The 16,612-nt window shown below is 38.1% G+C and overlaps 2 protein-coding genes and 1 pseudogene across 3 annotated transcripts in view; 1 reads left to right on the top strand and 2 right to left on the bottom strand.

Annotated features, from left to right (window-relative positions):
• Window positions 1-672: 672 nt before the first annotated feature.
• Window positions 673-8,596, bottom strand: MAGOHB (mago homolog B, exon junction complex subunit). The gene is made up of 5 exons (XM_045781133.2): window positions 8,441-8,596; window positions 5,668-5,726; window positions 4,825-4,935; window positions 2,735-2,817; window positions 673-1,017 (listed from the first exon to the last, which is right to left on the bottom strand). Exons 1-5 carry the CDS (start codon window positions 8,532-8,534, stop codon window positions 918-920), a joined length of 447 nt encoding a protein of 148 aa, XP_045637089.1. The 5' UTR covers window positions 8,535-8,596; the 3' UTR covers window positions 673-917.
• Window positions 8,597-9,830: 1,234 nt separating this feature from the next.
• Window positions 9,831-10,486, top strand: LOC148107768 (small ribosomal subunit protein uS10 pseudogene; annotated as a pseudogene).
• A 1,691-nt stretch (window positions 10,487-12,177) lies between these two features.
• STYK1 (STY kinase 1) overlaps window positions 12,178-16,612 on the bottom strand; it is a 38,613-nt gene continuing 34,178 nt past the window's right edge. The window contains exon 9 of one of the 2 annotated variants that reach the window (XM_045781229.2): window positions 12,178-14,993. In XM_045781229.2, the coding sequence (XP_045637185.2) occupies window positions 14,789-14,993 (205 nt within the window). In that variant the 3' untranslated portion in view covers window positions 12,178-14,788. The remainder of the gene's footprint in view (window positions 14,994-16,612) is intronic. The other variant, XM_087855627.1, reaches the window with a different exon arrangement.

Consider the following 16,612-nt stretch of genomic DNA (forward strand, 5'->3'; position numbering starts at 1 on the left):
GGGTAATTGAATTATCATTACTAGGACTGCACACTTTTAAGAGTGGGGATTCGGATAGGGGATTAACAATCCCAGGGGTACATGTACTAACAGGGGTAGTAATGAAAGATCAAGTCTATCAGAAAGAGGTTGCAGGAAACTGAGAATCATGAGTTGAACCCATGCTCTTAATAGTTAAGATACACACACACGTGCATTAAAGTTTCAATTTTAAATAACTTGAAATACTGAGAACTCATTTCGTTCCTACAGAAACACAAAATACATTCTGAAATATCTTAGTGACAAAAATCTACTATGAAATAAGGAATAAGGGCATAATAGAAGATGGGGTGCTGACTTGACTCTTGTAACCCTTTAGGCAATTACTAATTACACCAAAAATATTTAAAATTTAAGAATTCCCGAGGGGTTTGGGATACATGTGAAAAATCCAGAACCTTCTGGTAAACAACTTCTATAGGCTCCAAAAAATTACATCCCATTAGGTATGGAAGAAATAAGGCAAAATCTGCAATTGCCTTTAATGGATGAAAATCTGGCAGCATTCTTCTGCTTGAAACAACTTCTGCCTTAGGATATATCTACTAGAACAATTCTTTATTATCTTAAAGTGAATAGAGACTTAGCCTTCTGAAAAAAAGAACAAAAACAAAAAACCCACTCTCCATCCAGGCTTTGATATGTTTTATTAGGGCAAACTCTCAACAAAAGGTTGCTTTTATTTACAGAATTTCATGTGTGAGGACTGTCCAGACCCCTTGGACCCAAATGAGAATAACCATTAAGCCTGTTTATGTATTTTGTTATTTTTAGTTAGTATACAAAAAAAAACCTTCACATTTATAAAAATCCCAATAGTGTAAATGACAAACCCATCCCTTATTAAATATAAAAACAGCTTCAAAACATACAATTTAGATTGGCTTAATCTTGAAATGTAATCCAATAAGACTAAAAACTAAACATTTCAGGTCCTGTACCAAATAGTAAAATACTCGAAGGCCTTCAGGATCCCTAAAATTTAAAAAGGTAAAAGTTACTTTTTTGTTTCTAAGATGAAACACATAATTTTAAAGTTAATTCCCAAAACAAAACAACACTAAGACAAAGGAATTCAGGAGAAAGGAAGGGATTTGCTGCAACTAAAATAAACATACTGATTACCATTTCTGTCTTTTCTACAAAAAATATAAAATTCTTCACCAGTATTTATTTCATATTAAAGTGTTTATTTTCTTATAAAAGAAATAGCTATACATAGTAAGAACGAAGATAGCAGATAAAATTATAAAGATAGAAAAAATTAATACTCATAATACTATAAAATGTCACTCCTCACAGGGTAACTATAAATATTTTGGTGTTTCTCTATTTTCATAACTAAAGTCTTGCCCTGTGCCCTTTTTAATATTATTTTTTCCCTCATTACAACACATATCCTCCCCAATGTCCATCACCCAGTTACCCCATCCCCTCACCTCCCTCCCCTCCAGCAGCCATGAATTTAAAATTTTAGCAGCTTCATGATATAATGAACACTGGGTATCATATAAGACTGATGAATCACCAACCTCCACCTCTGAAACTAGTAATATATGTTAATTAATTGAATTTAAATAAAAATAAAATAAATTTTAAAAAATAAAATGTTAGCAGCTTTTGATGCATAATTATCAAATTGCTTCCCAAAAAACACTGTACCAATTTAAAATCCCAGTTAGAGTGTGAATACCACATCCTCATCAACTGTAGGAAAATCAATGTGAGAGTTCGAAAGTATCTGAATGGTCATTATGAACGTAGCTTTTGTATCCAATAGTTACTATGCATTCATTCCTTTTTCCCTTCCTCTAATAAATATTTACAAAGCACTTCTTGTGTGCCAGGCACTGTGCTAACTTTGGTGACACAGCAAGGTTCTCGTGCAGTTCACATTCAAACCAGAAAAGCAAACAAGTAAGTTCTTACAATTTAGGATGACAGAACAAAGAGCAGTAAGAAAACATTTTGAGGCGTAAAAGAGAAAAGAAGTGGAAGCATAGAAATTTTTCGGACAAAAACAATAGTATGTCCTACAAAAGCCCAGAGCAGACAAACTTGGGAAGATAGGGGAAGCTAAAACCACACTCAAATTATACTGATTTTCTTCAATTTCTTTCAAATATTAAACTCAAGAAGGAGAATGATGTGATATTAGGCTAATGAGGCTGCTACAATCCAATAAGGATTTCTTTAAATTTTATGAAACTCTATCCAGCTTTTTACCAAAAATAGCTTTTAAAATTTGGTCACTATTATGCATAGTGTTCAGATTAAGATTAAGATTTTTTTGACAATCAGAAAAATACAGTGCTAACCACTTTGACAGCAAGTTTTAATGACATTAAAGTCAGAATTATATCTGCAGAATAAACTGATTAAGTGGCCACAGAAATAATCCTAGAAAACTGGCTATTGTTCTAAAATGAGCCTCTCAAGTCAATTATATCAATTTATCTTTTTTAGATTTTATTTATTTATTTGTCAGAGAGACAGAAAGCACAAGCAGGAGGAGTGGCAGGCAGAGGGAGAAGCAGGCTCCCCCTGTTCCCCTGAGCAGGGAACCGGATACGGAACTCAATCCCAGGACCCTGGGATCATGACCCAAGCCAAAGGCAGACGCTTAACTGACTGAGCCACCCAGACATCCCTAAATTACATCAATTTAGTTAAAATACTTTAGCATACTTACTTTGACTGATTTACATCAATAAGAGAACCTATTTTTGATGTAGTAAAAGAAATGTGTTCATCTCCAATTACAATTTCAAGCTCCTGAAAAAGACAAAATAGATTAATGTAGTTAATATAAAACTCCACCTCAGAGGAATACAGATACCTGTTACCAAGAGGTCCCAATTTAGCAGCAAGTTTTCTAGCAGTCATAGAGGAGGAAAAAAAAAAAAAAAGGAAAGGGAAACAGGAAGGGAAAGGAAAAGGAAAAGAAACTTGACCTGAAAGACATAAACTACATCTGTAAAATAAAAACCTCATCAACTGCTCAAGAGTCCCCAGTATTACGATCAACCAAGAACTGCTTTCCAGAAATCTCATAAAGACACTATAAATATGAATGATATATTTAAGAGTACACATAAACATTTCTTAAGTCAGTAAGAACTAAAGACTTAACTTTGAAGCACAATGCTGTAAATATGGGTATAAACCTATTTTTAATAAATAAAAACAAGCATATTTAACCTTTCCACCAGGCTTTATAAATACAACGTATAATACTAATAGCACCACTTTGACATCTACTATGTATGAAGCCCTGCTGCTAGAGACTTTACAAAGATACTCAGTAATCCCTAAACACCCTTCTCAGGGTATTTTACAAATGCAAGATACAAGACTCATAATGCATAGGAAAAAAACACTGATGTATTTACAACCAAGAATAAGTGATGGTATTGATATTTGAGTCCTGGGCTGTTAAGACTAAAAGACTCATTGTGGTTTGACTTCACAAAGCATTTAAAATTAAGACCTAGTAAAACAAATACAACATACTGTAGACATTTTTAGTGTGCCATAATTTTTGTAGAAATTGTTCTCTAGATTTTATCTGCAAATCTAAGACCAATAATTAAGAGGCTATGACTGTAGTGATTTATCAGGTTAAATAACAAATACCATTAAAGACAGTCTTAGCTCTGTATTTCATTATGAGACCTAATTATGAACAGTTTTTGGCACGCACGAAATAGAGAACTAACTAAGGCTCTCAAACGATCATAAAATCTTTGACTTACAGATCCAATAGATGTTTCTGGAACATGCCTACCCCTCCCCACTAACTAAAACATACGAACACATCATCAAGTGGGTAGATGATAATACTGGGTTCTCCCTGAGTCTGAAGGAGATAAACAGCTTACTGCTGTTGTGTCTGCTTTTTAGTACGTATGTACCTATTGCATAAAACAAACCGAGATTCAAATTTACTTGTTTAAAGTGTTCACAGTGCGTAACCTAAATACTGGTAACTATGACCCTTGCTTTCCTAAATGATGCTTCTTTACATAGAAGAGTTAAGTGACTGCCACAGAACGTCAGCATCTATTTGATTTCTCCACATTTTCTTCTCATCAAAGAAGGAATATACAAAAGGAATAGACAATACTATCCTCAGGAATATACAAAAGTGAAATTAAGTGTTTCTTCCTCCAGGAGTTGTATCTCATTTCTTTAAGAGTTGAAAAAACCCAATCCAACTATCTCTCTACAGAGTGAAATTAAACCTTCAAACTTCTCCAGAAGCCCTTTGAGAAACATTAATTACTCTGAAGGGAATAGGAGGCAAAAGCAATGGTCAGTTTGAAAAAAAAACCAATCGAATCCCTCTCTTGGGCATACGGGTGCAAATATGAGTTCTCAAGGTTATAAAAATGAAGAAAGTGAATTTTACAGTCAATAAGACTCCTCTCTGGAATTTCACAAACACTGCACTTATTCCTAACAGAAGTAGTTAATATACAAGAGCAATTATCCATAACACTGTGAACACATCCTGACTTTAACTGCTGAGGCTACAGAGAAGACTGGTCAGAAAGATGTCTAAATTTAGAGCTCTGTACTGAGTCCTTTACTCTTCAGACATAGAACAGAAAATGAGACTAAGTGGAATAAAATTAAAGAGTACTTACCAGTGCCTACTAAATGGAAAACCAAAGAATCGATGAGGATCTATCTATCTATGCCAAGTAAATAAGGAGAAACATAACAATTATATCACCAATTTCTAAGACGTGTGCACGTGAAGAACCACTGAATACAAACCTGTCGGCCAACTCGGTCAGGGGGAGGCCACAATGCATCATCTTCTTTTGTAATTTCACTGTCGTCAATAATCCTCTTCAGTTCCTCCATTACACTCTTGTGCACATAAGCCTGAAAACAAGTGACAATAAAAATTCTGCAGTGTCTATTACCTCCCACAACTCAGAATGAAATGATAGACAAAGTTACAAACCCTAAATACTCAACGAGAATATCACAGAAAAATCTAATATTGATCCCAAAATACAGGATGGGAGAGAATCACTCATCCTTATGATTTTATTAACTTTCTTACCCTTTCCTTTAATATGTGTTTGTCTTCGAATTAAAAAAAGAAAAAGAAAAGAAAAAGATAACTTACACTAGCCCCTTTTAAAGCCCTGGATTCTGCCTTTGTAACACGGGAATCAAATAACTCTGAGTGGTTAATGGTGATAATGGAAAATCTATGAGGTGAACAGAGATAAATACAAGTAGACATCACAGTTACTGCTCTGAACTTTGCCCTAGCCCTAACTTCTGAGCGTTTCATTTAAAATTCATACTGTGTTTAAATCTTGACTATCAATTAGTTTAAATAGGGAATGGGATAAAAAAAACAACACTAACTATAAAATGAATAAAATTATATGTTCAAAGGTGGGACTACAACTTAATATATTCAGATTGCTTCTTTGGCCGTTACACATGCTACATTTAGATCTATTTTAAACAGATTCCTTTATCAATCTATCAATTGGCTTCTTTACAGCAATATAGCCTTAGATGTACTTTTGTAAATTCAAAAAAGACATGAAGAAAATGGTCTAAACATAAAAAATTAGACATCTGAAAAGAACTTACCTCCTTTCTGATCATGACATCATTTTTGTAATTGCTGTTGTTGGCATATCTAAGCTTTCCTGTGGGGAGTGGAAAAAAATTCAATCTATAACAGCAAAAACTGCTAAAAAAAATATAATAGAGATTGTAAGCAATTTCAAAGGTAAAGACCATTGTATATTACTACTTTTATTAGTATTTCCGCCCTTTTGGCGTAAGATCAATGCTACACCTGTAAACACGCAAATATTTGTTGGTAAAAACTTGGCTAAAGTTGAAGCCAGTCATTTTCAAAACTTTCATGGCTTCAATAGAATTTGTAAATATTCAACATAATTTTTAAATATTTCATGCCTTCAATATAATTCAATATAACAGGAGGGTCAATTTTAATGCTCATTTGCTTAAGCTATGCCATGAACTAGACAGGGAATCCGAAAAAGGAACTAACATTTCTTTTAAAGTCTACGTTATATATCTGTATTGGCCCTAAGTGATTTACACAGAAAATTTAATCTAATCGGTAAGATAACCCTTAATAGGTTTTATTCTCTCATCTATTCATACCTGAAATAACAGAGTTAAGTAACTTGCCCAGGGTCAAAAAGATTCATTTCTAGGTCTACCTTCTTCCAAACTCATGCTTTCCCCAATAGTCCAAATGTTCTTTTAATTATTTCCTTCAAATTAATATATGTATACAATATGGCAATGCTACTATTTTAGCACTAAGATGCACACGAACTATATACTGCTTCTAGATAAAAGTTGGCCAGTTTTTTAGCCGACCTATATTTAATTTTAATCCATCATGACTTTTGTACTCCCTGATGCACGCTTCTAGTCATGGCTATCGTCAGTTGCTCAGATACAAATGTAATGTAGTCCTGATCTCTAAAATGACAGGTTCCCCTAATGAGGTGACCCCCTCGCTACTGAAGGAAATATGTGTAATGGTTTGGTGATAGATAACTGGATGAGAACCACTGTTCTGGCATGAACTCTCCCTGATAATATCAGACTACTTAATTTATGTGACTGGCTAAACATGATACAGGCAAGCTGAAAGCTGTTCAAAGGCAAAGGCACTAAAAAGAGTATCACCTAAGAAAAGAACAGATAGAGAATTCAGGTAAATCTGGCTCCTTAGCTAAATTTAGAAGAGACACATGGGGAAAACAAGGGAGAACAAGATGATTAAGGTTCTGAACTGCAGGGCTGTAGCCTTAAATGTCTGATACGCTCCTCTCACCTAATATGTGATGCTTCTCTACTTTTTTTTTTTTCACTCTCACAGAACTTTGCCCATCCACACTGTTTTATGGCTAGTTTCATGTCTGTGTCACCCACCAAGACATAATTCCTTCAGAAAAATTAGAGACTTACCCATTATTATACCCTCAATTTTTATATTTACATGTTGCCCTGCACATAACACACATTCAAAGAAAGAAAAGTCTGTGCAGGTGGACCGTCCTTGTTCTAAGCAGAGTTCAGTATACAGTAACTTTCTAAAGAGAATCAGGGCTCTCAAATGATAGAATGTGCGGCACCTACAGGGCAGCAGACAGTCAGTCCCACTTCACCCTTTGCTCATGCTGTTTTCAGCAGTCTGAATGGTTTTTTTTCCCCTCACAGGCCAATAAAATACCTATTCTCATTTCAAGACTCATCTTGAGGGGCGCCTGGGTGGCTCAGTCCTTAAGTGTCTGCCTTCAACCCAGGGCGTGGTCCCAGGGTCCTGGGATTGAGCCCCGCACCGGGCTCCCTGCTCCCCTGGGAGCCTGCTTATTCCTCTCCCACTCCCTCTGCTTGTGTTCCCTCTCTTGCTGGCTGTCTCTCTGTCAAATAAATAAATAAAACCTTAAAAAAAAAAAAAAAAGACTCATCTTGAAAGAGGACTTTGGCTACCTACATTATTATGATCTCAAACCCACATATGCCCCACATTTTTTTTGCAAGTCTTTTTGGCATTTTGCAGATAGTATTTGAGATGCTAGTCCAGTCTTCCCGGTGCTGGCCTCTCTGAAATAAATTCCTTTCTTGTCTCACCACCAGTAGACTCTCTGCCTTTGGATTTTGTCAGCGGTGAGCCCCCAATCTGATCTGTTTGGGAACCCCTGAGCAGCCCTGCCCACCAGTTACAATTTCAACTGTTACCTTCTCTAGGAAGCTTTCCTTGACTCCTACATGTAGCCCTAACCATTCCCCTCTTTTGTATTCTTAATGCATCCTATGGGGAGCAACAACTACATTTAAGCACCCAAAACACATCATTACACTCATTTTTCTATCCGTGGAGTTCCCTTCTTCAGAGTAGGTCTCATTCCTTTCCCTACACACGTGGCCTTACATACAGCGCCTGAATGAATACAATGGTTAAATGGGGAGTCCGAAAATTACCGGTCACCGGAAGATTTTAAGCATCCATTGGACACCGCGTGGTGGGATGCTCTTTAAAATGTTCAAGGATGACGTCAAGTAAACTAGATGGCTTCCGGTGCGCTGAATGTAGGATTCTGATTACCCTATGTTCAAGTTTTCAATATCTGGCAGGATTAGATTTTCTAAATTACACCCATTAATTTTCTTTTATTCACAGATTCAATTTATGCTTCTGATAGTCTTCGGTTCGGATTTACTTTGGCTCTGGCTGTGACCTCAGTCCCCAATATATACTTGCGAGCCCACTGAAGCGGGTTCACCCCCACCCCGCCTCCTCCGCCTCCTCTCCGCCCGGCTTCCCCTAGCCGCGCACCGCGCTAGGCGGCGGCGGCGGCGCTCCTCTGCTCACCGTCTGGCCGAAACTCGAACTCCAGAAACTCGTGTCCAAACTTGCCTTTGTGCCCTACGTAGTAGCGCAGGTAGAAATCGCTGGCCATAGCCATTTTTGTCCCCCTAAAGCCAGCCCAAGACCTGGCCAACGTGACGCTGGGCGCCTAGTAGTGACGTCATCGCCCGGGATAAATGCGTCACTGCGTGCGCGCCTTTCCGGCCCCAGGTCACCAAATGAAAGCGGGAAGGCGGACTCATTCCAGAGGCTTGGAGGCGCAGGGCAGCGGGGGCTTTGCTTTACTGCTGTTGGAAGAACTTTTTTTTTTTTTTTCTTTTTTACCAAAATTAAGTAGAGCAGAATATATTAGCAAGACACGGAATCGTGAAAATGTGATCGCATTTTTTATGGGTTTAGAAGTTAGGTTTGCAAGTCGCTTTTACTTTTCGTCTCTAATTCTCGCGGCATCCTGTCCTCACGAGGTGGGTGTGGCATTACTCCCATTTAACTGGTGGAATGAGAAAGATAAAGCCGAGAATCAGAATGGTAGACCCGGAATACCACTCTTTCTTCCAATAAGGTTCCTAACCAGAGCTTTTCCCTTTGGACAATGATTGCTAGTTACCCGGCAACTAGAAGCCTAGAATAGAGTTGAAGTAGAAAGAATCCATCAGACAAGAGGTCTGAAATTTGAAAAGCACATTGAAACTAAAGGATCTCTGACAGTCACGGTGTAAGAGAGTTCCTCTAAATAGTACAACTTTCATTCTTCGGTAGTGTTAATCTTTAGTAGCCTATGGAGTTTTGGCAATTTGACTTAAGATCAAATGTTTTAGCCCACGTTTCTTTTTTTTTTATGTATTTACTTGAGAAAGAGAGAGTATGAGCAGGGGGAGGGGTAGAGAGAGAAGCCGACTCCCCGCTGAGCAGGGAGCCCCAAGTGGGGCTCCATCAGGGACTCCCAGATCATGACCCAAGCGGAAGGCAGAGGCCCAACCGAGCCACCCAGGCGCCCCAGCCCACGTTTCTTATCAGAAAGAATTAAACTGGGGAGATGAATGAAGGAATGCTGAGATGCGGAATGGGTTTTGAAGGAGGTAGAAAGACAAGGTAAACTTTTATACAAAGTCTACTTTTGAAATATTGATCACCCCGTTTTCACCAACAGAGTGATTCTATTGGGTGACCTTTAACCTTCAGAACTTAGAAGAAAGAGTGGCAGTCAGAAGACAGGATTCATTCCTATCACTTACCCTCTACTAACCTTTGTTACTTAGTCACTGTCCACGTCTTTTGTTCACTAACAGAATGAATATCCTACAATATCCTACAATCAACCTTGCCAAACTCAGGAATTGCTGAGAAGGTCAAATAAGATAATAAATGTATAATAAGCTTCAAAATTTATAAAACAAATAATGATTTTAACAGGCATTTCTTATGTGCCAGAAATGGATGGACATTGGTAATAATGATAGAGCCCTTTGCGGTTTTAGTCCAGAGAAGAAAGCAAACATGTAGGTAAATATTAACCCAAGGAAGCAAACGTTACAAGAAAGAAAAATTTTAGCTCTTTGAGGAAGGTGCAGTCACAACAACAGTGGAGCTTTGGATGCCCCGCTTCCACTCTTGACTAACCACTATTTGCTCTCTTAGAGGAACAAGTCGGTTAGAAAGCCGCATCGCAGCCATGACTTTTAAAGATGCCGGGAAGACACCCATGGAACCAGAGGTAGCGATTCAACAGAGTAGCATTACTCTAGCCAGCCACAAGTTAAAATCTTTGGAGAAGGTATGTGCTGACTTGATCAGGGGCGCAAAGGGAAAGAATCTCAAAGTGAAAGGACCAGTTCAGATGCCTACCAAGGCTTTGCGAATCACTACAAGAAAAACTCCTTGTGGTGAAGATTCTAAGACTTGGGAACCTTGGGATCAGCCAAGGATCCACAAGCTACTCATTGATTTGCACAGTCCTTCTGAAATTGTTAAGCAGATTATTTCCATCAGTATTGAGGTAGGAGGTAAGGTTGAAGTCACCATTGCAGATACTTAAATCAACCTTTTTAATAAATTATCAGTTGTTAAAAAGAGGAAAGAAAGAATATTTTTAAATACTGGTAGGACAGCAAAAGCAGCAAGTCATTTTGGGGGGGAACAGGGGAAACTGAGGAAAGGGAAATATCAGGGAAGGCTTGTGACAGGGGTACAATTTGAATCAGACCTTGTGGAATAAGTTCAGTGTATGTTCAAAGGGATGGAAAGAATTCCAGGCAGAAAGCAGCCTGAGCAAAGGCACAGTGGTATGAAAGTGTGTGATTGGGAAAGCGAAGAAATTCACCATAGTTAGAAGATAAGTTTCATGCAAGTAGAATAACTAGAAAGGCAGACTGGGGGGCGCCTGGGTGGTGCAGTCGTTAAGCATCTGCCTTCGGCTCAGGGCGTGATCCCGGCGTTCTGGGATCGAGCCCCACATCAGGCTCCTCCGCTGTGAGCCTGCTTCTTCCTCTCCCACTCCCCCTGCTTGTGTTCCCTCTCTCGCTGGCTGTCTCTCTCTGTCAAATAAATAAATAAAATCTTTAAAAAAAAAAAAAAAAAGAAAGGCAGACTGGGCCAGATTATGTTGAGTCTATATTAACACTTACATAACTGTCGGTATAGAAATCTATATTAACTATTGTATAAATATTAATATAGAAAGATTATTCACTTCCTATTATATGCTGCCATTATGGAAAATATACAAAAGATATAAAGCACTGTCCCTTACCACTAAGGTGACTAACTGTTCGGGTTTGACCAGGAATGGGGAGTTTCCTGAGCTGTGGAACTTTCAGTTTTAAAGCCTGCAAAGTCCCAGGCAAACATGAGTTGGTCAGTATACTTACCACAAGAATAACCCACAGAAATTTGACCACAGTATCCTATAGTAGCTCTGAAAATATAGGCAGTAATCCATTTGATTTGTTTTTTGCAGGGAGCCTTATTCAGTATCTTTAGATTCCCTAGTGCACATCCCTCAGATTTTTGGCACATGCCCGTGTTCATGCTTACGTAAGAGAGCTACGGGTACCAGAACTTACTACCATGTAAATAGCACATGTGAAATGTACAGTGTTAAGATATTTATCTATAGGCCAATTACTGTCTTTATCCCCTAAAAAGACTTCTGAGGTGAAGACTAATCCTCTCTAACCCTATCTTTTTTTAAGAGGAAATGTGACTATATATGTACTTAATCCTTTATATATGAAAAAATAAGCCTATCTCTTGTATCCGATAAGGATTGCCCAGTGATAAAGCATTTGTGTTTTGTGGTCTTCTTGGATGTTACACAACAGAGATGTGGAAAGGTTCTGAGTGGCTCTTGAGCACTTGAAATGTGGCTGGTGAGACCAGGAACTGAATATTTTCTTTTTAAATATTATTTCATTTCTATGAAATGAATCTTTGTATCTTTGGGGTAAATACCCAGTAGTGCAATGGCTGGATCATAGGGTAGCTCAATTTTTAACTTTTTAAGGGACCTCCACACTGTTTTCCAAAGTGGCTGTTCCAACTTGCATTCCCACCAACAATGTAGGAGGGATCCCCTTTCTCCACATCCTCTCCAGCAATTGTTGTTTCCTGCCTTGTCAATTTTTGCCATTCTAACTGGCGTAGGGTGGTATCTCAGTGTGGTTTTGATTTGAATAGAGGCTTTTTTAAACAATAAAGCATAAATGGGAAAAGCAAGATCCAGGGAGGGTGGAATCAAAACAAGAACAAATCCTAGCCCAGATTCAGCTTAACTAAATGGTAAATATTTTAATTCTCTTTTCCACTCATTAGCTCAGAAATACCTGGTTTGGCTGACCAGTTAAAATGCCAAAAATATAATCCCCCTTTTGGAGAAAGCCTGGCCAAGTGAGGGAAAGACCCAGTTTTCTTAGAAGAAACAATTACTGTATCCATTTTTCTAAACGTATATCCAGAAAAACAAATAAAATTAAGGTTAAAAATTTTAAATAGCAATTGTCTGCTTTCCCTCCTACCAAAATAACTATTAATATACAGTATGAAAGAGCAGTGCTCTGATTAACTATGCACCACTTTCCTCCTAACCTCACTATGCCCCCATCCACTTGCCTACTTGCAAATCCTCAAACAAATTATGCCTTTTTTCTTGCCCCAGAGTTTTCACACATATAGCCCCACTGCCCTCTCGGGATGGCTCTTCTCCTAACTCTTTGTGAGGTTTATTTACCTACCCCTAAGGTCTGACTTTAAATGCCATTTCTTCAGGGAGGTCCTTTTTAAATAAATATTTGAATTAATACATAAATGTTTTGTAAATTTGACTTGAAGAGGCAAGCAACGAGATTCCATAGGACTTTATCATTTTGTGCCAAGCCACTCTACCTCCCTTCTCCCTATTGCAACTTAACACCCACTTAAGCCCTTACTAGTCATGTGGTATTCCTTCAGGTGCAAGAATTATTATTCAGTTGGGTGACTAATCATGACCTCATTAAGATTCCAACTTCCACAAAATTGTCAACTGCCAGTCATCTTTCCTACAGCAGCCTTCGGTGTCCCTCCCAGGGCACCCAGAGTGTTCTTTAAAACCATAAATCACATGTTCAAGTACATTGTCATCACCATGATATTTTCAGTATTTTTAAATTGTCGGAAGCTACTGTCATCATCCAGAAGCTCATACAAAAATGATGAGCTCATTATTTTAGTCATATGGTACTTGTACCATATCATCCTTCAGTATGTCCTACCTTATAGTGTGACTGACAGACTGAGGTTCTCTTTCTGGCTGCAGTAGATTTTAAATGAAAAAGAAAAGAAAGATTCTTATCTTTCTTAAGGAAGAGGAAAAGAAAGGAAACTACCATTTATTGAGCACATATGAGCCAAATATGTATTCTTGCTCAGTCCTCACAAAAACCCTGTGAGGTAGGTATTATCCCCATGAGGAATCAATTTTCTGACAATGTAGATGGTCTCTTGAAATTTTGTTGGTATTAACTTCCATTTATTTACTTTTATCCTCCCTATTGTAGAAATTTTGGCAGCTGTATACTAGAAAATCCTACTTTACTCAACAAATATTAGTTTAACGGAATAAGTTTCACAGTACATCAATGAACGATTGAATCAGAAACGACCATCCTTCTGTCTCAGATTACATCCTTTTTTAACCCTTTTAAAGACCTTCTGGACTACTAAGCATTCTTGCTTAGCTTTCACATTTCCTACCTTTAAATACACACATCGTACAGGTGACCCTTGAACAACGTAGGGATTAAGTGTGCTGACCCCTGCACAGTCAAAACTCTGCGTCCGACTTCTGACTGCCCCAACACTTAACTAGTAACAGCCACTGTTGACCAGAGCCTTACCAAAAACATAAACAGTCAACACATATTTTGTATTTTCTATGTATTACATTCTATATTCTTACCATAAAGTAAGCTAGGAAAAAAAAACCATAAGGAAGAGAAAATACATTTACAGACCTGCACTGCGTTTATCAAGAAAAAAAAAATCCATGTATAAGTGGACCCACATAGTTCAAACCTATGTTGTTCAAGGGTCAACTATATATTCATCACAGCCTAATGGACTCACTAGGCTCAGTCTCCCCAGTTTTATGGGGATAGGAAGCTAGTCTGATGAACAATAGCTATTGAATGTTTTTAATCATGAAAGGACCCCTCCAGCTTCTAGTTAAAAGTAGTACCAGCAGAGTTCACTTGTCTGATAGTTAGATAAAAAGAGATCATCTAGCTCTCATCTATACCCAAAACGAAACTCAGAAGTTTTCCTTCATGGTCCTCCTCCAGTCCTGCATGAATGGTCCAGGACCGAAGAACGTCATCTCCTTCCTCCACTTTCTCTTTGAAGGATGACCTTGTCATCCTTGTCTATACTCCTTAGCAAATAGAACCTTTGATTTTCTTTCTCATCAACTTCTTTATCAGCTCTCTATTCCCTCAGTTGATTCCAACCTCTCTGACCCTGTAATAATCTAGATAAAAGTGTGCTTCAAGAGGAAATCAGCCTGTGGTGGGAGGACCAGCCTATATGTGCAATGCCAGACAAACACTGTAGATTTCTAAGGCTTTCTTTGCAGTGGTACTATCTACCACATCTACGGTGGGTCTTCAGGATTAAGACAGCAGAAATGAAACTGTACTTCTCAGTCTCCAGGGCATGTGGATTGTAGAGCCTCATCTAGCATCATTTTGGGTATCCTGGGAGATGTGTAGCGGAATATCCTATTTCTCCCTTATGTCCCACGAAAGCTATTCTCTGTTCTCAAAGGAATTCATTCCAGTAGTATATGATCACTCATAATTGTTTCTTTCCCCAAGATCTTCAAAGGATGCTGTAGCTGTAGGAGAGGCTGTCCACGCTGACACCTGCCACGTCTGCGTACAGTTCAGGCACCACCAGCTCGGGTACTTGCAACACAGCTTTGTCATCTGCCGTGCGAGCGGCGATTTCTAGGCGTGAGTGTAGCTCTTTAAGGGAGGGGCGGCTCTCCTCACTCCAGCGCCAGCAGGACTTCATAAGACCATACCTGAAAGGGAAACAAGAGAAACTGACTTCCTTGACATGGCAAATGTTTGAGGAACATGTCTCTTCTAACAAACCTTAACAACAGCAACAAAAACCCTGCAGTTCTTTCATCTACTTCTCATTGTCCTCTCCTATTCTTCCCAAAGCATAATATTCCTTCTTATCCTTAGTATTAAATCGCTTAATATCATCTTCTCATCAGAGCCCTTTTTATAAGAAGAACGACTGAAGATTTCTCAAACTAGAATCAGTATGACAGAACAGTTTTTTTCACTCTATTGCCCAAAACTCTCAGAAGTTAAGTGTTCTCATCCTTTAGATGTTACTAACTTGTAACATTCCAGACCATTGCTATTAGGTATCTCCCAGTAAAAGCTACCTTGCAGCCAACAAAACAAGAAGCTATGGAATAATATGATTCACACTAATTTTGAATAACCTAATTAATTAGATCATTCCTTTCATTAATCCGGGTCATTGCCCTCCTTTATTATTTAGCTTCTCCAGGAAATTGCCTTAGTCTAGATAAAAGTACTTACCACCTTCTTCCATCCTGTTTACAAAGAATTAATAATGTAGTCTGTTATCAAACACTTCTTGTCGTGTCTTATCCCTCTCAAGAACCCACAGTGGTTTCCCACTGTCTAACATGTAAAACCAACATCCTACCTCCAAGCTTCTCTTCCTCAGAAACCTTGCCTAACTGAACCCCTCTCCTCCAGCCAAGTCAGTGTCTTGCTATGCCTCAGATGTGGTTTTTAACACCCAGCTCTGTCTTTGCTCATGCCCAGTTCCTTGAGCATCCTCTCGATGGTTGTCATTTTCTGTGGGTTTTAGATCTCGATCCTTCTATGCAACCTTCCCTTATAAGCCTCAGCTCACACTGAGTCTCCCACACTCTTTACTGTTGTACGATGAGACTGTGTAAAAGATGCTAATTTAGTAACACTGATAACATTTAGCAAGAATTTACTTATTTTATAAAGCATGGTAGTGGAACTTAACATACATTATTTTAACCTCACAATAACTCTGAGGTAGGATTATCATTATACCTATTTTAGGTAAGTAAACAATGTTCAGTAAAGTAGCAGGACTAGAAGTGAACATGGTCTCTTTGACCCTATGACGTGAGTCTGAGCTTTTAATCCTTCTTTTATGTTACCTCCCACTTTTTGTTGATTTTCAGGTTGTTTTAGATATCTCATCCAAATATTAAATCCTTCAAGATCGGATACCTTATTGGTTAAGTGTCTCCCCTCTCCCAACATAAAGGACAGATTTTTACATGTAGAAAAAGCCTATAAGAAATATTTTTCATTGTCATTCCAGTATACCCAGGCAGAATAAGTGAATGTGTGTGAGTGTGTATATATATATATAAAGGTATATAGTTATGATAGTTAACATTTGTAATCTGCTTGATACGGTTTTTACTGGTGGGGAACTCGAGTGATGGAAATATACCCTTTCAATGCTGAAAAATTTATAAAATAGCAATATTATCAGAAATTTATATTAACATATTCTCCCCTGACTTCTTATAAATATTTTAACCTTTTCTTATATTCTACAACAATCCTTTTTTGTAATTTATAGGTTATAAAATTCTGTGTATAA

Source organism: Ursus americanus, chromosome 25, assembly GCF_024610735.1.
Source record: "Ursus americanus isolate L20-20 chromosome 25, mUrsAme1.1.p, whole genome shotgun sequence".
NCBI lineage: Eukaryota > Metazoa > Chordata > Mammalia > Carnivora > Ursidae > Ursus > Ursus americanus.